This window comes from Oncorhynchus clarkii, chromosome 10 (genome assembly GCF_045791955.1).
Source record: "Oncorhynchus clarkii lewisi isolate Uvic-CL-2024 chromosome 10, UVic_Ocla_1.0, whole genome shotgun sequence".
NCBI classification, from domain to species: domain Eukaryota; kingdom Metazoa; phylum Chordata; class Actinopteri; order Salmoniformes; family Salmonidae; genus Oncorhynchus; species Oncorhynchus clarkii.
In genome coordinates, this window is record NC_092156.1 from 229,069 (window position 1) to 252,624 (window position 23,556).

Below are 23,556 nucleotides of genomic sequence, written 5' to 3' on the forward strand. Positions count from 1 at the left end.
TGACGTTTAAGTTTCCGTAACTAATACACCGCAGCTGGCACTTCCGTTCGGGTCGATCTGATGATAGTTTAGACATTCCACTGTCTTTTCTTATCTATGATGAAATAATCATCAATGTGAGAAGATATCCATCCCATGTCAATGACATAGACCATTTCATACCAACACTAAAAAAGGGATAATCAACTCGGGGCTCTATGGAAAATAAATCAACACCGCGGAAAGTCGCTCCGCTACTGCGTCATGGGACGCAGCCCCTGGTTGATTAGCCCTTACATACCATGGCTATAATTTAACACATTTACCACTCGAAATGGGTTCAACATCCACTAGAAATGGCTTCATTTACCACTAGAACTGGGTTCAACATCCGCTAGAAATGGGTTCATGTACCACTCGAAATGAGTTTAAGTTGGATAGATAGCTACAGTAGGAGCCGTGGTAACCAAACATACTCGCTAGTTTATCTAACCAAACCATCATTCCTAGCTTGCCATTATGAAAATGGAATTTAACAATGTCAATAATGTTTTCAATTCGACTTTAGCTTTCAAAAGCAGCTCAAACATTGCACATTAACTATAGAGTGCTCGCAGTTAACACACGACGCCTCCTGGCCGCCATGTTGGAAGACCAGCGCATTAATTCTTCCGACAGCAGCAGAGTTGCTTCCCCAAACTGTATGATAACGGTGGCGAAAACGAGTTGATTCTTCACCACTGTCATTCCCTGTGTGCTCTAACAAGGGAAGAAAGACAACGGAGAAAACACATGTTTACAGATTCCCCGCTATCATGAAACACCGAGATAAGACTGAAGAACTGTCGGAAAAGCGCAGAAACCAGACCTGAACCCAGACAGCTGTCAGTACAGGGTCTGCTACGATCATTTCATCACTGCTGAATCAAGTCTGATCGATTTCGAGTTTAGCTGTTATGCTTACCAGGTGTTAACAACACTAAATTAGCTAGATAGTTTATAGTCTAGTCGAGTGAGTTTTGGGGTAGACATTTTTTTGTCACCATAAAAAGGCATATAACAAATGATTGCATGCCTCTATCATCGCATTTGCAGACTAATGTAAGCCTAGCTACTATTCCTAATGTGATGAGTAGATTGGATAGTCATATTTTAGGCTATTAATAAGCACGTAGTGGCATAGGTTTATAGGCTATATCAGAGACGTTTCATTCCTTTGCACAGGAAACATGTGGCGTTTGATAAACATTTGATGCAATTCTACAACACGTTATATGACGAGACATTAGCAAAATATATTTTTAATAAGAGGGTAGCTTACACTTACTCTACTGACAACATATCAGAAAAAACACCGTGTCTTGAATGCAACTATGTAATCTAGAATATTACCTCAATTTGACAAAAACTGTATCCCTTCTAGCCATGACCATGAAAAAGGGAGAGGCAAATGGTAGTGTGACGTCCATACAGCCTGGAGGACAATCTTGTCCCAAAAAACTCCAGTGGTTATTATATATCATATGATAATCCAATGATCATTTGTTGAGCACTTTATTCATAAGAGGGAAAATGTATGGACATTACAGAATAGGACAAAGGCCTCAATGGGATAGGACAACCTGCTGTGTTGTCTATTGATTGCTCCAGCCCAACAATACATTTCATCTTTATATGACACTAAAACACCTGAATGAATTTAACACAACCAAACAATTAAGAGCCCCAATGGTATAGGTGACCTAAAGAAGTGCTATTCTAATATCAGGAGTGCTTTTCATTTGTTTATGTACTGCTGTAGGTTCACCAGCTGACCTCTATCAAGACACCCATGTCGACCGGATTCCCACTGTGAAGGTGAGCGAACGCTGCAGCAGCATCAGATTCCCACTGTGAAGATGAGCAACACTGCAGCAGCATCAGATTCCTACTGTGAAGATGAGCAACGCTGCAGCAGCATCAGATTCCAAATGTGAAGATGAGCAACGCTGCAGCAGCATCAGATTCCCACTGTGAAGATGAGCAACGCTGCAGCAGCATCAGATTCGAACTGTGAAGATGAGCAATGCTGCAGCAGCATCAGATTCCCACTGTGAAGATGAGCAATGCTGCAGCAGCATCAGATTCCCACTGTGAAGATGAGCAATGCTGCAGCAGCATCAGATTCCCACTGTGAAGATGAGCAGTGCTGCAACAGCATCAGATTCCCACTGTGAAGATGAGCAACGCTGCAGCAGCATCAGATTCTACTAGTTTGTAATTTGCTAAGATATGACAAGAGACATCCCTCAGTTATACTAGATGGTTGTTATATGCTCTGCTTTGGTCAATCTGAACGACTCTATTGTGTAATTTGAGTAGAGAACCCCCTTAAAATATATGAATATACAGTTGAAGTCGGAAGTTTACATACACTTATGGTGGAGTCATTAAAACTCATTTTTCAACCACTTCACAAATTTCTTGTTTACAAACTATAGTTTTGGCAAGTCGGTTAGGACATCTACTTTGTGCATGACACAAGTAATTTTTCCAACAATTGTTTACAGACAGATTATTTCACTTATAATTCACTGCATCACAATTCCAGTGGGTCAGAACTGGAGTTGGGCTGTTGGGGATACTGGAGGACTGGAGTTGGGCTGTTGGGGATACTGGAGGACTGGAGTTGGACTGTTGGGGATATTGGAGGACTGGAGTTGGGCTGTTGGGGATACTGGAGGACTGGAGTTGGGCTGTTGGGGATACTGGAGGACTGGAGTTGGGCTGTTGGGGGTACTGGAGAACTGGAGTTGGGCTGTTGGGGATACTGGAGGACTGGAGTTGGGCTGTTGGGGGTACTCAAGAACTGGAGTTGGGATGTTGGGGGTACTGGAGGACTGGAGTTGGGCTGTTGGGGGTACTCGAGGACTGGAGTTGGGCTGTTGGGGATACTGGAGGACTGGAGTTGGGCTGTTGGGGATACTGGAGGACTGGAGTTGGGCTGTTGGGGGTACTGGAGGACTGGAGTTGGGCTGTTGGGGGTACTGGAGGACTGGAGTTGGGCTGTTGGGGGTACTGGAGGACTGGAGTTGGGCTGTTGGGGGTACTGGAGGACTGAAGTTGGGCTGTTGGGGGTACTGGAGGACTGGAGTTGGGCTGTTGGGGATACTGGAGCATTGGAGTTGGGCTGTTGGAGATACTCAAGAACTGGAGTTGGGCTGTTGTGGGTACTCAAGAACTGGAGTTGGGCTGTTGGGGGTACTCAAGAACTGAAGTTGGCTTGTTGGGGATACTGGAGGACTGGATTTGGGCTGTTGTGGGTACTGGAGGACTGGAGTTGGGCTGTTGGGGATACTGGAGCATTGGAGTTGGGCTGTTGGAGATACTCAAGAACTGGAGTTGGGCTGTTGTGGGTACTCAAGAACTGGAGTTGGGCTGTTGGGGGTACTCAAGAACTGGAGTTGGCTTGTTGGGGATACTGGAGGACTGGAGTTGGGCTGTTTGGGGTACTGGAGGACTGGAGTTGGGCTGTTGGGGGTAGTGGAGGACTGAAGTTGGGCTTTTGGGGGTACTGGAGGACTGGAGTTGGGCTGTTGGGGGTACTCAATAACTGGAGTTGGGCTGTTGGGGATACTGGAGGACTGGAGTTGGACTGTTGGGGGTACTGGAGGACTGGAGTTGGGCTGTTGGGGATACTCAAGAACTGGAGTTGGGCTGTTGTGGGTACTCAAGAACTGGAGTTGGGCTGTTGGGGATACTGGAGGACTGGAGTTGGGCTGTTGGGGGTACTGGAGGACTGGAGTTGGGCTGTGGGGGGTACTGGAGGACTGGAGTTGGGCTGTTGGGGATACTGGAGGACTGGAGTTGGGCTGTTGGGGGTACTCAAGAACTGGAGTTGGGCTGTTGGGGGTACTGGAGGACTGGAGTTGGGCTGTTGGGGATACTGGAGGACTGGAGTTGGGCTGTTGGGGGTACTGGAGGACTGGTGTTGGGTTGTTGGGGATACTCAAGAACTGGAGTTGGGCTGTTGGGGATACTGGAGGACTGGAGTTGGGCTGTTGGGGGTACTGGAGGACTGGAGTTGGGCTGTTTGGGGTACTCAAGAACTGGAGTTGGGCTGTTGGGGATACTGGAGGACTGGAGTTGGGCTGTTGGGGGTACTGGAGGACTGGAGTTGGGCTGTTAGGGGTACTGGAGGACTGGAGTTGGGCTGTTGGGGGTACTGGAGGACTGGATTTGGGCTGTTGGGGGTACTAGAGGACTGGAGTTGGGCTGTTGGGGGTACTTGAGGACTGGAGTTGGGCTGTTGGGGATACTGGAGGACTGGAGTTGGGCTGTTGGGGGTACTCAAGAACTGGATTTGGGATGTTGGGGGTACTGGAGGACTGGAGTTGGGCTGTTGGGGGTACTCGAGGACTGGAGTTGGGCTGTTGGGGATACTGGAGGACTGGAGTTGGGCTGTTGGGGATACTGGAGGACTGGAGTTGGGCTGTTGGGGGTACTGGAGGACTGGAGTTGGGCTGTTGGGGGTACTGGAGGACTGGAGTTGGGCTGTTGGGGATACTGGAGGACTGGAGTTGGGCTGTTGGGGGTACTGGAGGACTGGAGTTGGGCTGTTGGGGGTACTGGAGGACTGAAGTTGGGCTGTTGGGGGTACTGGAGGACTGGAGTTGGGCTGTTGGGGGTACTGGAGAACTGGAGTTGGGCTGTTGGGGATACTGGAGGACTGGATTTGGGCTGTTGTGGGTACTGGAGGACTGGAGTTGGGCTGTTGGGGGTACTGGAGGAATGGAGTTGGGCTGTTGGGGATACTGGAGCATTGGAGTTGGGCTGTTGGAGATACTCAAGAACGGGAGTTGGGCTGTTGTGGGTACTCAAGAACTGGAGTTGGGCTGTTGGGGGTACTCAAGAACTGGAGTTGGGCTGTTGGGATACTGGAGGACTGGAGTTGGGCTGTTTGGGGTACTGGAGGACTGGAGTTGGGCTGTTGGGGGTAGTGGAGGACTGAAGTTGGGCTGTTGGGGGTACTGGAGGACTGGAGTTGGGCTGTTGGGAGTACTGGAGGACTGGAGTTGGGCTGTTGGGGGTAGTGGAGGACTGAAGTTGGGCTTTTGGGGGTACTGGAGGACTGGAGTTGGGCTGTTGGGGGTACTCAATAACTGGAGTTGGGCTGTTGGGGATACTGGAGGACTGGAGTTGGACTGTTGGGGGTACTGGAGGACTGGAGTTGGGCTGTTGGGGGTACTGGAGGACTGGAGTTGGGCTGTTGGGGATACTGGAGCATTGGAGTTGGGCTGTTGGGGATACTCAAGAACTGGAGTTGGGCTGTTGTGGGTACTCAAGAACTGGAGTTGGGCTGTTGGGGATACTGGAGGACTGGAGTTGGGCTGTTGGGGGTACTGGAGGACTGGAGTTGGGCTTTGGGGGGTACTGGAGGACTGGAGTTGGGCTGTTGGGGATACTGGAGGACTGGAGTTGGGCTGTTGGGGGTACTCAAGAACTGGAGTTGGGCTGTTGGGGGTACTGGAGGACTGGAGTTGGGCTGTTGGGGATACTGGAGGACTGGAGTTGGGCTGTTGGGGGTACTGGAGGACTGGAGTTGGGTTGTTGGGGATACTCAAGAACTGGAGTTGGGCTGTTGGGGATACTGGAGGACTGGAGTTGGGCTGTTGGGGGTACTGGAGGACTGGAGTTGGGCTGTTTGGGGTACTCAAGAACTGGAGTTGGGCTGTTGGGGATACTGGAGGACTGGAGTTGGGCTGTTGGGGGTACTGGAGGACTGGAGTTGGGCTGTTAGGGGTACTGGAGGACTGGAGTTGGGCTGTTGGGGGTACTGGAGGACTGGATTTGGGCTGTTGGGGGTACTAGAGGACTGGAGTTGGGCTGTTGGGGGTACTTGAGGACTGGAGTTGGGCTGTTGGGGATACTGGAGGACTGGAGTTGGGCTGTTGGGGGTACTCAAGAACTGGAGTTGGGATGTTGGGGGTACTGGAGGACTGGAGTTGGGCTGTTGGGGGTACTCGAGGACTGGAGTTGGGCTGTTGGGGATACTGGAGGACTGGAGTTGGGCTGTTGGGGATACTGGAGGACTGGAGTTGGGCTGTTGGGGGTACTGGAGGACTGGAGTTGGGCTGTTGGGGGTACTGGAGGACTGGAGTTGGGCTGTTGGGGATACTGGAGGACTGGAGTTGGGCTGTTGGGGGTACTGGAGGACTGGAGTTGGGCTGTTGGGGGTACTGGAGGACTGAAGTTGGGCTGTTGGGGGTACTGGAGGACTGGAGTTGGGCTGTTGGGGGTACTGGAGAACTGGAGTTGGGCTGTTGGGGATACTGGAGGACTGGATTTGGGCTGTTGTGGGTACTGGAGGACTGGAGTTGGGCTGTTGGGGGTACTGGAGGAATGGAGTTGGGCTGTTGGGGATACTGGAGCATTGGAGTTGGGCTGTTGGAGATACTCAAGAACGGGAGTTGGGCTGTTGTGGGTACTCAAGAACTGGAGTTGGGCTGTTGGGGGTACTCAAGAACTGGAGTTGGGCTGTTGGGATACTGGAGGACTGGAGTTGGGCTGTTTGGGGTACTGGAGGACTGGAGTTGGGCTGTTGGGGGTAGTGGAGGACTGAAGTTGGGCTGTTTGGGGTACTGGAGGACTGGAGTTGGGCTGTTGGGGGTACTGGAGGACTGGAGTTGGGCTGTTGGGGGTAGTGGAGGACTGAAGTTGGGCTGTTGGGGGTACTGGAGGACTGGAGTTGGGCTGTTGGGGGTACTGGAGGACTGGAGTTTGGCAGTTGGGGATACTGGAGGACTGGAGTTGGGCTGTTGGGGATACTGGAGGACTGGAGTTGGGGATACTGGAGGACTGGAGTTGGGCTGTTGGGGATACTGGAGGACTGGAGTTGTGCTGTTGGGGGTACTGGAGGACTGGAGTTGGGCTGTTGGGGGTACTGGAGGACTGGAGTTGGGCTGTTGGGGGTACTCAAGAACTGGAGTTGGGCTGTTGGGGATACTGGAGGACTGGAGTTGGGCTGTTGGGGGTACTGGAGGACTGGAGTTGGGCTGTTGGGCTAGGGCCTAGCTGTTGGGCTAGGGCCACACCAGTTGACTGTTACTTTTGATTTTGACCCCCCCTTTGTTCAGGGACACATTATTCAATTCCTGATAGGCACATGTCTGTGGAACTTGTTCAGTTTATGTCTCTGTTGTTGAATCTTATGTTCATACAAATATTTACACATGTTAAGTTTGCTGAAAATAAACACAGTTGACAGTGAGAGGATGTTTCTTTTTTTGCTGAGTTTATAATCCATGGTATACAAGGATGTACCCTTTTTCTCTTGGGACATTCATTTGGGGCGGCAGGGTAGCCTAGTGGTTAGAGCGTTGGACTAGTAACCGGAAGGTTGCGAGTTCAAACCCCCGAGCTGTCGTTCTGCCCCTGAACAGGCAGTTAACCCACTGTTCCCAGGCCGTCATTGAAAATAAGAATTTGTTCTTAACTGACTTGCCTGGTTAAATAAAGGTAAAAAAATAAATAAATTGGGACCTCTTCAACTGCAGACAGGGTTTGACAGCTCTCTGTATCGGAGGACAAAAAACATCACAAAGAAACAAGCTGCATTATACTCAAGTTAGACAGCCCTGATATTATGTTGCCATATCTCTGTGTTCACTTTTTCTCACTAGGGAACTGGAGAATATTTTCATAATTTCCTCCCACAAAGGTACCTGCCATATTCAGTGTAGCCCTTTTCTGACAGCTGGAATTGCTAGCTAATCCTTTCAGCATCTTACATGGCTGTTGGAGTTACAATGATAAATACACCAAGATAGCTAGCTATGTTAGCAAGCTGGTGATATTGACAGCTGGTGCTTATAGCTAGTGAGGGAGATATGAGTCTCCAAGCTTCAGAGATTTTTGCAGTTCTTTCCAGTCATTGGCAGCAGAGAACTGGAAGGAAAGACGACCAAAGGAGGAATTGGCTTTGGGGGTGACCAGTGAGATATACCTGCTGGAGCGCGTGCTACGAGTGGGTGCTGCTATGGTGACCAGTGAGCTGAGCTAAGGCGGGGCTTTACCTAGCAGAGACTTGTAGATAACCTGTAGCCAGTGGGTTTGGCGACGCGTATGAAGCGAGTGCCAACCAACAAGAGCGTACAGGTCGCAATGGTGGGTAGTGTATGGGGCTTTGGTGACAAAACGGATGGCACTGTGATAGACTGCATCCAGTTTGTTGAGTAGAGTGTTGGAGGCTATTTTATAGATGACATCACCGAAGTCGAGGATCGGTAGGATGGTCAGTTTTACGAGGGTATGTTTGATAGATACTTTTTTTTTCATGAGGGAAGGATGCTTTTTTGCGTTATAGGAAGCCAATTATAGATTTAATTTTGGATTGGAGAAGCTTAATGTGAGTCTGGAAGGAGTCTGGAAGGAGAGTTCAGTCTAACCAGACACCTAGGTATTTGTAGTTGTCCACGTATTCTAAGTCAGAGCTGTCCAGAGTAGTGATGCTGGATAGGCGAGCAAGTGCGGGCAGTGATCGGTTGAATAGCATGCTTTTAGTTTTCCCTGCGTTTAAGAGCAGTTTGAGGCCAAGCAAGGAGAGTTGTATGGCATTGAAGCTCGTCTGGAGGTTAGTTAACACAGTGTCCAAAGAGGGGCCAGAAGTATACAGAATGGTGTAGTCTGCGTAGAGGTGTACCAGAGAATCACCAGCAGCAAGAGCAACATCATTGATGTATACAGAGAAGAGAGTCGGCCCGAGGATTGAACCCTGTGGCACCCCCATAGAGACAGCCAGAGGTCCAGACAACAGGCCCTCCGATTTGACACACTGGACTCTATCAGAGAAGTAGTTGGTAAACCAGGCGAGGCAATCATTTGAGAAACCAAGGCTGTCGAGTCTGCCAATAAGAATGTGGTGATTGACAGAGTCGAAAGCCTTGGCCAGGTTGATGAATACGGCTGCACAGTAATGTCTCTTATCGATGGCGGTTATGATGTCGTTTAGGACCTTGAGCGTGGCTGAGGTGCACCCATGACCAGCTCTGAAACCAGTTTGCATAGCGGAGAAGGTGGGATTCGAAGGTGGTGGGATTCGAAATGGTCGGTATTCTGTTTGTTAACTTGGCTTTCGAAGACCTTAGAAAGACAGGGTAGGATAGATATAGGTCTGTAACAGTTTGGGTCTAGAGTGTCACCCCCTTTGAAGAGGGGGATGACCGTGGCAGCTTTCCAATCTTTGGGAATCTCAGACGATACGAAAGAGAGATTGAACAGGCTAGTAATAGGAGTTGCAACAATTTCGGCAGATAATTTTAGAAAGAGAGGGTCCAGATTGTCTAGCCCTGCTGATTTGTAGGGGTCCAGATTTTGCAGCTCTTTCAGAACCTCAGCTATCTGGATTTGGGTAAAAGGAGAAATGGAGGGGGCTTTGGCGGATTGCCGTGGAGGGTGCCGGGCAGTTGACCGGGGTAGGGGTAGCTATGTGGAAAGCATGGCCAGCCGTAGAGAAATGCTTATTGAAATTCTCAATTATAGTGGATTTATCGGTGGTGACAGTGTTTCCTAGCCTCAGAGCAGTGGGCAGCTGGGAGGAGGTACTCTTATTCTCCATGGACTTTACAGTGTCCCAGAACTTTTTTGAGTTAGTACTACAGGATGCAAATATCTGTTTGAAAAAGCTAGCCTTAGCTTTCCTAACTGCCTGTGTATATTTGTTCCTAACTTTCCTGTAAATTTGCATATCACGGGGGCTATTCGATGCAGAACGCCACCGGACGTTTTTGTGCTGGTCAAGGGCAGACAGGTTCCTATCTATTCCTAGTTCTAACATTAACATTTGAATGGGGCATGCTTATTTAAGATGGTGAGGAAGGCACTTTTAAAGAATAACCAGGCATCATCTACTGACGGGATGAGGTCAATGTCATTCCAGGATATCCCGGCCAGGTCGATTAGAAAGGCCTGCTCACTAAAGTGTTTTAAGGAGCGTTTGACAGTAATGAGTGGAGGCCATTTGACCGCTGACCCATTACGGATGCAGGCAATGAGGCAGGGATCGCTGAGATCTTGATTGAAAACAGCAGAGGTGTATTTGGAGGGTGAGTTAGTTAGTTAACTACCTTAACTACCTTAACTGCTCCTTTGCACCCCATTATTTCTCTCTCTACTTTGCACATTCTTCCACTGCAAATCAACCATTCCAGTGTTTTACTTGCTATATTGTATTTACTTCGCCACCATGGCCTTTTTTTTGTCTTTACCTCCCTTCTCACCTCACTTGCTCACATTGTATATAGACTTATTTTTTCTACTGTATTATTGACTGTATGTTTGTTTTACTCCATGTGTAACTCTGTGTTGTTGTATGTGTCGAACTGCTTTGCTTTATCTTGGCCAGGTCGCAATTGTAAATGAGAACTTCTTCTCAACTTGCCTACCTGGTTAAATAAAGGTGAAATAAATCAAAGTTGGACAGATCGAGTGAAAAAAAGTTATTTTCCCACACATCATCTCTGCTTCTCACTGTCATGCATTAGTTTCGCTTCCCCACCAGACATTTTTTTAAATACCCGACGGGGCCCATTGCCTGCTTGAATTATGCAGAAACGGGCAGTGTTTAGGTCATGAAATTGATTCTGTTAGAAAGGGGAGAAATTGTGCTTTACAGTGGTATTGACATTACAGTTGATCTGGAAGTATTACGTTTTTGGGGCGCTAAAATAAGGGCAATTGTACGGACCAAGGAGATGTAAGAGTTTACGTTATACAGTATGTAAAGTTAGCCAACTAACGAAAATTACTTTAGCAGCTCATTTGAGTTAGCCTGCACACTAAGTTTCTGTAGCAAGCTAGCTAGCTAATAATACATTGTTTTTGATAATTTTCTAAATATATTTACTTACTTGGATAGGTTCTCCAACTGCCTCCATTTTCTGGGTCTTTAGAAAAACGAAATAATGGGCAATCTTCCCGAAATTACTGGTGGTAGCAAAACACAGACTGACTTTGATCTTCCAACATAGCGCCTGGTTCGGTGGCTAGGTGATTTGTGGCAAAACTGCAAGCCCTCTATAGCCATTAAATTCTACTGTGCAAATATACAGTGCATTATAAGGAAATAATGCACACTCTAGAATGCCCTTCCAGCCAATCAGAAACAAGTATTCAACAATGTCATTGTATAACATATTTAAGTGATAAGGCCGGTGTTGAGGATATTGTGACAATATATCCTCCAAACAGTGGAGCAGGTTGAGAGCTTCCTTGGTGTCCACATCACCAAACTATCATGATCCAAACACACCAAGACAGTCGTGAAGAGGTCACGACAACGTCTATTCCCCCTCAGGAGACTGAAAAGATATGGCATGGGTCCTCAGATCCTCAAAACGTTCCACAGCTGCACCATCGAGAGCATCCTGACTGGTTGCATCACCGCCTGGTATGGCAACTGCTCGGCCTCCGACTTCAAGGCACTACAGAGGGTAGTGCGAACTGCCCAGTACATCACTGGGGCAAAGCTTCCTGCCATCCAGGACCTATACCAGGCGGTGTCAGAGGAAAGCCCAAAACATTTCCAAGGACTTCACATGGCATGCGGTACCGGAGCGCCAGGTCTAGATCAAAAAGGCTTCGTAACAGCTTCTAAGCCCAAGCCATAAGACTCTTGAACAGTTAATCAAATGGCTACCCGGACTATTAGCATTGTCCCACCCCACCTCCCATTTTTACACTGCTGCTGCTCTCTTTCTATCATCCATGCATAGTCACTTTAATTCTACCTACATGTGCATATTACCTCAATTACCTTGACTAACCGGTGTCCCTGCACATTGACTCTGCACCGGAACCCCCTGTATATAGCCTCGCTATTGTTATTTTATTGTTGCTCCTTAATTAGCTGTATCACATCCGGCTGTGATTGGGAGTCCCATAGGGCGGCGCACAATTGGCCCAGCGTCGTCCGGGTTTGGCCGGTTTAGGCCGTCATTGTAAATAAGAATTTGTTCTTAACTGACTTGCCTAGTTAAATAAAGGTTAAAACGCTGCACGAATTAAAGCAGTGGAGCCGAGTGTTGTGATTCAAAACTTTAGTGTTCAAAACAATTGATCTTGGGGCGACTGGGGTTAGCGGGGTCATGTCATGCATTTACACCATTTATAAAATGGTGATATGAATATATATACTTTTAGTGTGAACATGTCCAAATGATTCAATAGATTCAAATTTTCTGGTATAGAGATGAATGTGCAAACACAAAAGTTGTAATATGCTCCAAGCCCCTCCCAACCACCTTTACACAAAGCCCCACCCACCCACCTTCACACAAAGCCTCGTCCACACACACATACAGTGCCTTGTGAAAGTATTCATCCCCCTTGGCATTTTTTTCCTATTTTGTTGTATTACAACCTGTAATTTAAATAGATGTTTATGTAGTGGACATACACTAAATACTCCAAATTGGTGAAGTGAAATGAAAAAAGAAAAAAAAAGGAAAAGTGGTGCATATGTTTTCACCCCCTTTGCTATGAAGCCCCTAAATAAGATCTGGTGTAACCAATTACCTTCAGAAGTCACATTATTAGTTAAATAATGTCCACCTGTGTGCAATCTAAGGGTCACATGATCTGTCACATGATCTCAGTATATTTTCACCTGTTCTGAAAGGCCCCAGAGTCTGCAACACCACTAAGCATGCAGCACCATGAAGACCAAGGAGCTCTACAAACAGGTCAGGGACAAAGTTGTGGAGAAGTACAGATCAGGGTTGGGTTATAAAAAAATATGCAAAACGGAGCACCATTAAATCCAATGTTAAAAAATGGAAAGAATATGGCACCACAACAAACCTGCCAAGAGAGGGCTACCCACCAAAACTCACAGACCAGGCAAGGAGGGCATTAATCAGAGAGGCAACAAAGAGACCAAAGATAATCCTGAAGGAGCTGCAAAGCTCCACAGCAGAGATTGGAGTATCTGTCCATAGGACCACTTTAAGCCGTACACTCCATAGAGCTGGGCTTTATGGAAGAGTGGCCAGAAAAAAGCCATCGCTTAAGGAAAGAAATACGCAAACATGTTTGGTGTTCGCCAAAAGGCATGTGGGAGACTCCCCAAACATATGGAAGAAGGTACTCTGGCCAGATGAGACTAAAATTGAGGTTTTTGGCCATCAAGGAAAACGCTATGTCTGGTGCAAACCTAACACCTCTCATCAACCCGAGAACACCATCCCCACAGTGAAGCATGGTGGTGGCAGCATCATGCTGTGGGGATGTTTTTCATAGTCAGGAACTGGGAAACTGGTCAGAATTGAAGGAATGATGGATGGGGCTAAATACAGGGAAATTCTTGAGGGAATCCTGTTTCAGTCTTCCAGAGATTTAAAACTGGGAAGGAGGTTCACCTTTCAGCAGGACAATGACCCTAAGCATACTGCTAAAGCAACACACGAGTGGTTTAAGGGGAAACATGTATTTGTCTTGGAATAGCCTAGTAAAAGCTCAGACCTCAATCCAATTGAGAATCTGTGGTATGACTTAAAGATTGCTGTACACCAGCGGAACCTACCCAACTTGAAGGAGCTGGAGCAGTTTTGCCTTGAAGAATGGGCAAAAATCCAAGTAGCTAGATGTGCCAAGCTTATAGAGACATACTCCAAGAGACTAGACTAGGGGGGAGGGGGGGGGGGGGGGGGGGGGTGAACAGTTATACACGCTCAAGTTCTGTTTTTTTGTCTTATCTCTTAAAATATTTTGCATCTTCAAAGTAGTTGGCATGTTGTGTAAATCAAATGATACAAATCCCCCAAAAATATATTTTCATTCCAGGTTGTAAGGCAACAAAATAGTAAAAATGCAGAGGGGGATGAACACTTTCGCAAGCCACTGTACATGCAATAGGCTGCACTTCTTTAGAATTTTGAAGCCTTGTAGATTGAGTCATTGAGCTGCAGTGAACCATTCATAATGAAGCCTTGTAGATTGAGTCATTGAGCTGCAGTGAACCATTCATTATGAAGCCTTGTAGATTGGGTCATTGAGCTGCAGTGAACCATTCATTATGAAGCCTTGTAGATTGAGTCATTGAGCTGCAGTGAACCATTCATTATGAAGCCTTGTAGATTGAGTCATTGAGCTGCAGTGAACCATTCATAATGAAGCCTTGTAGATTGAGTCATTGAGCTGCAGTGAACCATTCATTATGAAGCCTTGTAGATTGAGTCATTGAGCTGCAGTGAACCATTCATTATGAAGCCTTGTAGATTGAGTCATTGAGCTGCAGTGAACCATTCATTATGAAGCGTTGTAGATTGAGTCATTGAGCTGCAGTGAACCATTCATTATGAAGCCTTGTAGATTGAGTCATTGAGCTGCAGTGAACCATTCATAATGAAGCCTTGTAGATTGAGTCATTGAGCTGCAGTGAACCATTCATAATGAAGCCTTGTAGATTGAGTCATTGAGCTGCAGTGAACCATTCATTATGAAGCCTTGTAGATTGAGTCATTGAGCTGCAGTGAACCATTCATTATGAAGCCTTGTAGATTGGGTCATTGAGCTGCAGTGAACCATTCATTATGAAGCCTTGTAGATTGAGTCATTGAGCTGCAGTGAACCATTCATTATGAAGCCTTGTAGATTGAGTCATTGAGCTGCAGTGAACCATTCATTATGAAGCCTTGTAGATTGAGTCATTGAGCTGCAGTGAACCATTCATTATGCCACTTGGGATATACTGATGTCTGATCTGGCTGTTCACCCAATAAAAATACACACAAAACAACAACAACTTGAAGGGTTACCAAAGTGTCTGATGATTAGGCTCCTGCCAATAAAAGCATGAATATCAACAAGAACAGATTGTCAAAGTTTATTCTACTATAGCTTGGTTTAAAAATGATTACACAAATATAAAGATAAACTGCATTTGAAAACACATGCATATATAAACATGATCAAAATACTAAATAATAGTTCTGAGTATCAGTTATTATTGAGTTGTTCTAAGGTGATACACAGACAGAATTGTTAGCTAGATTGTTGTTGGTTATTACTGCATTGTCGGAACTAGAAGCAGAAGCATTTCGCTACACTCGCATTAACATCTGCTAACCATGTGTATGTGACAAATAACATTTGATTTGATTTGACTACAGGCAGACAGACAGACTAGACAGACGACAGGCAGACATACTATGGACAGACTACAGGCAGACAGACAGAACCTACATGCAGACAGACAGACTACAGGCAGAGAAACAGAACAACAGACAGGAAATAGGGTTCCATACACCTAGTATCAATACTATAGTATAAAACACATAGTATCAATACTGTATTATAAAACACATAGCATCAATACTGTATTATAAAACACATAGCATCATGCATAATAGGTTTGCTTTAATTTACATGGTGTGTGTGTGTTCTGTAGGGTTGTGTGTTAAGGCAGTGTTTACACAGGCAGCCCATTTCTGATATTTTTTTTCACTAATTGGTCTTTTGACCAATCAGATCATCTCTGAAAAAGATCTGTGATAACATCAGATGTGATTGGTCAAAAGACCAATTAGTGGAAAAAGTATCAGAACTGGGCTGCCTGTGTAAACGCAGCCTAACTGTCCCAGACTGATGTAACATTCTGTCCCATTATTATAGCTACATACAAATACATACAAGTATTGACACCTCTTGACTTTCTCCACATTTTCTTGTTTTACAGACTGAATTCTAAATGGATTAAAATGTCATGTTTTGTCACTGGTCTACACACAATTTCCCATAACATCAAAGTGGAATTATGTTTTTAGCATGTTTTACAAATTAATACAAAATAAAAAGCTGAAAGGTCAAGAAGTATTCAACCCTTTTGTTATGGCAAGCCTACATATGTTCAGTATTAAAATTTTTCTTAACAAGTCACAAAATAAGTTGCATGGACTCACTCTGTGTACAATAATAGTGTTTAACATGATTTGTAAATGACTAGCCCATCTCTGTACCTCACACACAATTATTTGTAAAGTCCCTCAGTCGAGCAGTGAATTTCAAACACAGATTCAACCACAAAGACCAGGGAGGTTTTCCAATGCCTCGCATAGAAGGGCTCCTATTGGTAGATGGATCAAAATAAAATTTAAAAAAAGCAGACATTGAAAATCCCTTTGAGCATGGTGAAGTTATTAATTACATTTTGGATGGTGTATCAATACATCCAGTCACTACAAAGATACAGGCGTCCTTCTGAACTCAGTTGCCAGATAGGGAGCAAAGCACTCAGAGATTTCACCATGAGGCCAATGGTGACTTTAAAACAATTAAGAGTTTAATAGCTGGAGGATGGATGTCCCTGACTGAGGATGGATCAACAACATTGTAGTTACTTCACAATATTAACATAAATTACAGAGTGAAAGGAAGGAAGCCTGTACAGAATAAAAATATTCCAAACATGCATCCTACAATAAGGCACTAAAGTAAAACTATACATATAAATATGGCAAAGAAGTTAACTTTAAGTCCCGAATACAAAGTGTTATGTTTGGGGTAAATCCAGCACTTAATATTTTCAAGCATGGCGGTGGCTGCATCATGTTATGGGTATGCTTGTCATCGGCAAGGACTAGGGAGTTAAATGAAACAGAATAGAGCTAAGCACAGGCAAAGTTCTAGAGGAAAACTTGGCTTTCCAACAAGACAATTACCTAAAACACAAGGCCAAATCAACATTCGTCTTGCTTACCAAGACGAATGTTCCGAATGTTCCTGAGTGGCCGAGTTAACAGTTTTGACTTAAATCAGCTTGAACACCTATCAAAAAAACCAGAGCTTTTAAAGGATAAATGGGCAAGTGTGCAACTGGATTGTACAAATGACTGCCTTCAACTGAAATGTGTCTTCCGCACTTAACCCAACCCCTCTGAATCAGAGAGGTGCAGGGGGCTGCCATCTCTTCGGCTCCCGGAGAACTACTCCTTGCTCAGGGGCAGAACGACAGATATCCTTGTCAGCTTGTCAGCTCGGGGATTCGATCCAGTAACCTTTCGGTTACTGGCCCAATGCTCTAACCACTAGGCTACCTGCCGCCACAGGTTGCTTAGTTAGCCAGAAATATTCCCAGCTGTAATCGCTGATTATAACATGAATACTTACAGTTGAAGTCAAAAGCTTATACACCTTAGCCAAATACATTTAAACTCAGGTTTTCACAATTCCTGACATTTAATTTAATAATTAATAAGTAAAAATTCCCTTGCTGTAAAATTCCATGTTAGGATCACCACTTTATTTTAAGAATGTGAAATGTCAGAATAATAGTAGAAAGAATGATTTATTTCAGCTTTTATTTCTTTCATCACATTCCAAGAGGGTCAGAAGTTTACATACACTCAATTAGTATTTGGTAGCATTGCCTTTAAATTGTTTAATTTGGGTCAAATGTTTCAGGTAGCCTTCCACAAGCTTCCCACAATAAGTTGGGTGAATTTTGGCCCATAACCTCCTGACAGAGCTGGTGTAACGGAGTCAGGTTTCTAGGCCTCCTTGCTCACACACGCTTTTTAAGTTCTGCCCACAAATTTTCTATAGGATTGAGGTCAGGGCTTTGTGATGGCCACTCCAATACCTTGACTTTGTTGTCCTTAAGCCATTTTGCCACAACTTTGGAAGTGTGCTTGGGGTCATTGTCCATTTGGAAGACCCATTTTCAACTAAGCTTTAACTTCCTGACTGATGTCTTGAGATGTTGCCTCAATATATCCACATAATTTTGCTGCCTCATGATGCCATATATTTTGTGAAGTGCACCAGTCCCTCCTGCAGCAAAGCACCTCCACAACATGATGCTGCCACCCCCGTGCTTCACGGTTGGGATGGTGTTCTTCGGCTTGCAAGCCTACCCCTTTTTCCCCCAAGCATAACAATGGTCATTATGGCCAAACAGCTCTATTTTTAATTCATCAGACCAGAGGAACCATAGTCTGGCTTTTTTATGGCGGTTTTGGAGCAGTGGCTTCTTCCTTGCTGAGCGGACTTTCAGGTTATGTAGATATAGGACTCATTTTACTGTGGATAGATACTTTGTACCTGTTTCCTCCAGCATCTTCACAAGGTCCTTTGCTGTTGTTCTGGGATTGATTTGCACATTTTGCACCAAAGTACATTAATCTCTAGGAGACAGAACGCGTCTCCTTCCTGAGCGGTATGATGGCTGCGTGGTCCCATGGTGTTTATACTTGTGTACTATTGTTTGTACAGATGAATGGTATCAGGCATTTGGAAATTGCTCCCAAGGATGAACCAGACTTGTGAAGGTCTACAATTTTTTTCTGAGGTCTTGGCTGATTTCTTTTAATTTTCCCATGATGTGAAGCAAAGAGGCACTGAGTTTGAAGGTAGGCCTTGAAATACATCCACAGGTACACCTCCAATTGACTCAAATGATGTCAATTAGCCTATCAGAAGCTTCAAAAGCCATGACATCATTTTCTGGAATTTTCCAAGCTGTTTAAAAGTACAGTCAACTTAGTGTATGTAAACTTCTGACCCACTGGAATTGTGACACAGTGAGTTATAAATGAAATAATCTGTCTGTAAGCAATTGTTGGAAAAATTACTTGTGTCATGCACAAAGTAGATGTCCTAACCGACTTGCCAAAACTAATGTTTGTTAAAAAGAAATTTGTGGAGTGGTTGAAAAACAAGTTTTAATGACTCCAACCTAAGGGTATGTAAACTTCCAACTTCAAAAGTACCTAATGTCAAAATCTTCCACTTTGACATTACTGAGTATGTTGAGTAGATCGTTGACAATTAAATGCATTTTAATCCCACATGGCAACACAACAAAATGTGGAATAAGTCAAGGGGTGTGAATACTTTATGAAGGCTCTGGATGTACGTTATAACTGGTCAATTCTATTACAACTGCTGATGTGGAGGAATATTCTGTTAATCTCTCATGCCTCACAATTTAGCAGCCTGCAAGTTAAACAACACGTTGAGAAATTGTACCACTTATAAAGAAGATTGTTTGTTGATATATGTAGGCATAACTAACAAAGATACATACTTATGGGAAGGGAAAGGCAGGTGTGAGGTATATAGGGATGAAAGGCAAACTGAAGATTCTCTCTCCTGTGAAAGGGAAGGAGGGAGGGAGAAAGGAGGAGGGAGAGGAGAGGGGGAAGGAGAGAGGGATAAAGAGGAGAGGGGAGGAGAGAGGGAGAGATAGAGGAAGAAAACACTAGCCACATTCCTCAGTACCACATAATGCATCTCCCTATCTCCAGTCGTCAAGGGCCACAGTGTCACATCATGTATCGCTCTATCTCCTGTCGTCAAGGGCCACAGTGTCTCCTCAGTACCACATCATGTATCGCTCTATCTCCTGTCGTCAAGGGCCACAGTGTCTCCTCAGTACCACATCATGTATCGCTCTATCTCCTGTCATCAAGGGCCACAGTGTCTCCTCAGTACCACATCATGTATCGCTCTATCTCCTGTCGTCAAGGGCCACAGTGTCTCCTCAGTACCACATCATGTATCGCTCTATCTCCTGTCGTCAAGGGCCACAGTGTCTACTGGGTTACATCCTGGGAAACCAGCCAATCAGTGGCCAGCTAGGTTCAAGGGAGACAGGTAACACCCAGGAGAGGAAGTGGAGGGGCGGAGTCTGAGTCTCGTTCCCTGTTGTGTAGTCTATAACCCATCAAGTCAGTTCATTATGTACTACTGTTGTGTAGAGTCTATAGCCAGGTAGGTGTGTCTATAGTGTGCGTGTGTGTGTGTGTGTGTCTACAGTGTGTGTCTATAGTGTGTGTGTGTGTGTGTGTGTGTGTGTGTGTGTGTGTGTGTGTATAGTGCGTATGTGTGTGTGTATAGTGTGTGTGTGTGTCTAGATTGTGTGTGCGTGTGTCTAGAGTGTATGTGCGTGTGTGACTATAGTGTGTGTGTGTGTGACTATAGTGTGTGTGTGTGTGTGTATCTATAGTGTGTGTCTATAACCAGAGAACAGTATCCATGTCACTCAGGAGGTCTGAGCTCAGGGCTTCCTGGATGCTGGGCATTAGCTCCTCCCCATCGGTAGCCATGCACACCCCTGGGCCTGCCTCCAGGAATGGCATTGGCTGGCCTGCTCCAGAGTCACCTATCACAGCACATAATACAGTCATTAGGATGTTGTGGATGTTGCTAGAGCTCCAAGATGTAACCCCAGAGACTGAGTGCATTCATTTACACAGAGTACAACAAATGAACAACACCTTCCTAATAGTGAGTTGCAGCCCCCTTTTGCCCTCAAAAAAGCCTCAAATCGTCGGGGAATGGACACTACAAGGTGTGGAAAGACTTCCACAGGGATGCTGGCCCATGTTGACTACAAATGCTTCCCACAGTTGTGTGAGGTTGGCTGGATATCCTTTGGGTGGTGGACCATTCTTGATACACACAGGAAACTGTTGAGTGTGGAAAACCCAGCCTGGCATCTACTACCATACCCTTTTCTAAGGCACTTAAATATTTTGTCTTGCCCATTCACCCTCTGAATGTCACACATACACCATCATTGTCTCAATTGTCTTAAGGCTTAAAAATCCTCCTTTAACCTGTCTCCTCCCCTTCTACACTGATTGAAGTGGATTTAACAAGTGACATCAATAAGGGATCATAGTTTTCACCTGGTCAGTCTATGTCATGGAAAGAGTGTTCTTAATGTTTTGTGCACTCAGTGTATATTATTGTGACTATGGTAACCTGTCAGTGTATATTAATGTGACTATGGTAACCTGTCAGTATATATTAATATGACTATGGTAACCTGTCAGTGTATATTATTGTAACTATGGTAACCTGTCAGTGAATATTAAATGTAACTATGGTAACATGTCAGTATATATTAATGTGACTATGGTAACCTCCAGGTGTAAGTATATATTAATGTAACTATGGTAACCTGTCAGTATATATTAATGTAACTATGGTAACCTGTCAGTATATATTAATGTAACTATGGTAACCTGTCAGTATAAATTAATGTGACTATGGTAACCTGTCAGTATATATTAATGTGACTATGGTAACCTGTCTGTATATATTAATGTGACTATGGTAACCTGTCTGTATATATTAATGTGACTATGGTAACCTGTCAGTATATATTATAGTGACTATGGTAACCTGCCAGTATATATTAATGTAACTATGGTAACCTGTCAGTATGTATTAATGTAACTATGGTAACCTGTCAGTATATATTAATGTAACTATGGTAACCTGTCAGTATATATTAATGTGACTATGGTAACCTGTCAGTATATATTATTGTAACTATGGTAACCCGTCAGTATATATTAATGTGACTATGGTAACCTGCCAGTATATATTAATGTGACTATGGTAACCTGTCAGTATATATTATTGTAACTATTGTAACCTGCCAGTATATATTAATGTGACTATGGTAACCTGTCAGTATATATTATTGTAACTATTGTAACCTGCCAGTATATATTAATGTGACTATGGTAACCTGTCAGTGAATATTAATGTAACTATTGTAACCTGCCAGTATATATTAATGTGACTATGGTAACCTGTCAGTATATATTAATGTGACTATGGTAACCTGTCAGTATATATTAATGTGACTATGGTAACCTGCCAGTATATATTAATGTGACTATGGTAACCTGCCAGTATATATTAATGTGACTATGGTAAGCTGTCAGTATATATTAATGTGACTATGGTAAGCTGTCAGTGTATATTATTGTAACTATGGTAACCTGTCAGTGAATATTAAATGTGACTATGGTGACATGTCAGTATATATTAATGTGACTATGGTAACCTCCAGGTGTCAGTATATATTAATGTAACTATGGTAACCCGTCAGTATATATTAATGTGACTATGGTAACCTGTCAGTATATATTAATGTGACTATGGTAACCTTTCAGTAAATAAAAATGTAACTATGGTAACCTGTCAGTGTATATGAATGTGACTATGGTAACCTATCAGTATATATTAATGTGACTATGGTAACCTGCCAGTATATATTAATGTGACTATGGTAACCTGTCAGTATATATTAATGTGACTATGGTAACCTGCCAGTATATATTAATGTGACTATGGTAACCTGCCAGTATATATTAATGTGACTATGGTAACCTGCCAGTATATATTAATGTGACTATGGTAACCTGCCAGTATATATTAATGTAACTATTGTAACCTGCCAGTATATATTAATGTGACTATGGTAACCTGTCAGTATATATTAATGTGACTATGGTAACCTGTCAGTATATATTAATGTGACTATGGTAACCTGCCAGTATATATTAATGTGACTATGGTAACCTGCCAGTATATATTAATGTGACTATGGTAAGCTGTCAGTGTATATTATTGTAACTATGGTAACCTGTCAGTGAATATTAAATGTGACTATGGTAACATGTCAGTATATACTAATGTGACTATGGTAACCTCCAGGTGTCAGTATATATTAATGTAACTATGGTAACCCGTCAGTATATATTAATGTGACTATGGTAACCTGTCAGTATATATTAATGTGACTATGGTAACCTTTCAGTAAATAAAAATGGAACTATGGTAACCTGTCAGTGTATATGAATGTGACTATGGTAACCTATCAGTATATATTAATGTGACTATGGTAACCTGCCAGTATATATTAATGTGACTATGGTAACCTGTCAGTATATATTAATGTGACTATGGTAACCTGCCAGTATATATTAATGTGACTATGGTAACCTGCCAGTATATATTAATGTGACTATGGTAACCTGTCAGTATATATTAATGTGACTATGGTAACCTGTCAGTATATATTAATGTGACTATGGTAACCTGTCAGTATATATTAATGTGACTATGGTAACCTGTCAGTATATATACATGTTTACCAAGCATTTCACTGTTAGTCCACACCTGTTGTTTACCAAGCATTTCACTGTTAGTCCACACCTGTTGTTTACCAAGCATTTCACTGTTAGTCCACACCTGTTGTTTACCAAGCATTTCACTGTTAGTCCACACCTGTTGTTTACAGAGCATTTCACTGTTAGTCCACACCTGTTGTTTACCAAGCATTTCACTGTTAGTTTACACCTGTTGTTTTACCAAGCATTTCACTGTTAGTCCACACCTGTTGTTTACCAAGCATTTCACTGTTAGTCCACACCTGTTGTTTACAGAGCATTTCACTGTTAGTTTACACCTGTTGTTTACCAAGCATTTCACTGTTAGTCCACACCTGTTGTTTACGAAGTGACAAATAACATTTTATTAGGTTATTTTACCTTTAAAATAGTCCAATTTAAACCAAGGTGTGTGTGTGTCTTACCTGTATCCATGAGTTCCACAGTGTTCAGCAGGTCATCAGGTGTCCGTGTGAAGCTGCTGACACTCAGACCACTGTCAGTACTCTGGTTACGGGAGTGGGCCCTACAAGCAGTGACCAACACACACAGTTGTAATATTGGCTAAAACGCACACATATTTGTTTTGGAAGCGTATACCTCCACATGCACACAGACACGAAGACAGACA

General features: G+C 44.1%; 1 protein-coding gene across 1 annotated transcript in view; it reads right to left on the bottom strand.

The window, feature by feature from the left end:
• Positions 1-19,071: 19,071 nt before the first annotated feature.
• Positions 19,072-23,556, bottom strand: part of LOC139417897 (transcriptional coactivator YAP1-like) — a 33,163-nt gene continuing 28,678 nt past the window's right edge. Inside the window, exons 7-8 of the mRNA XM_071166881.1 lie at positions 23,351-23,451; positions 19,072-20,116 (exon numbers count right to left, since the gene is read on the bottom strand). Coding sequence (XP_071022982.1) covers positions 19,968-20,116; positions 23,351-23,451 — 250 coding nt within the window. The 3' untranslated portion in view covers positions 19,072-19,967. The remainder of the gene's footprint in view (positions 20,117-23,350; positions 23,452-23,556) is intronic.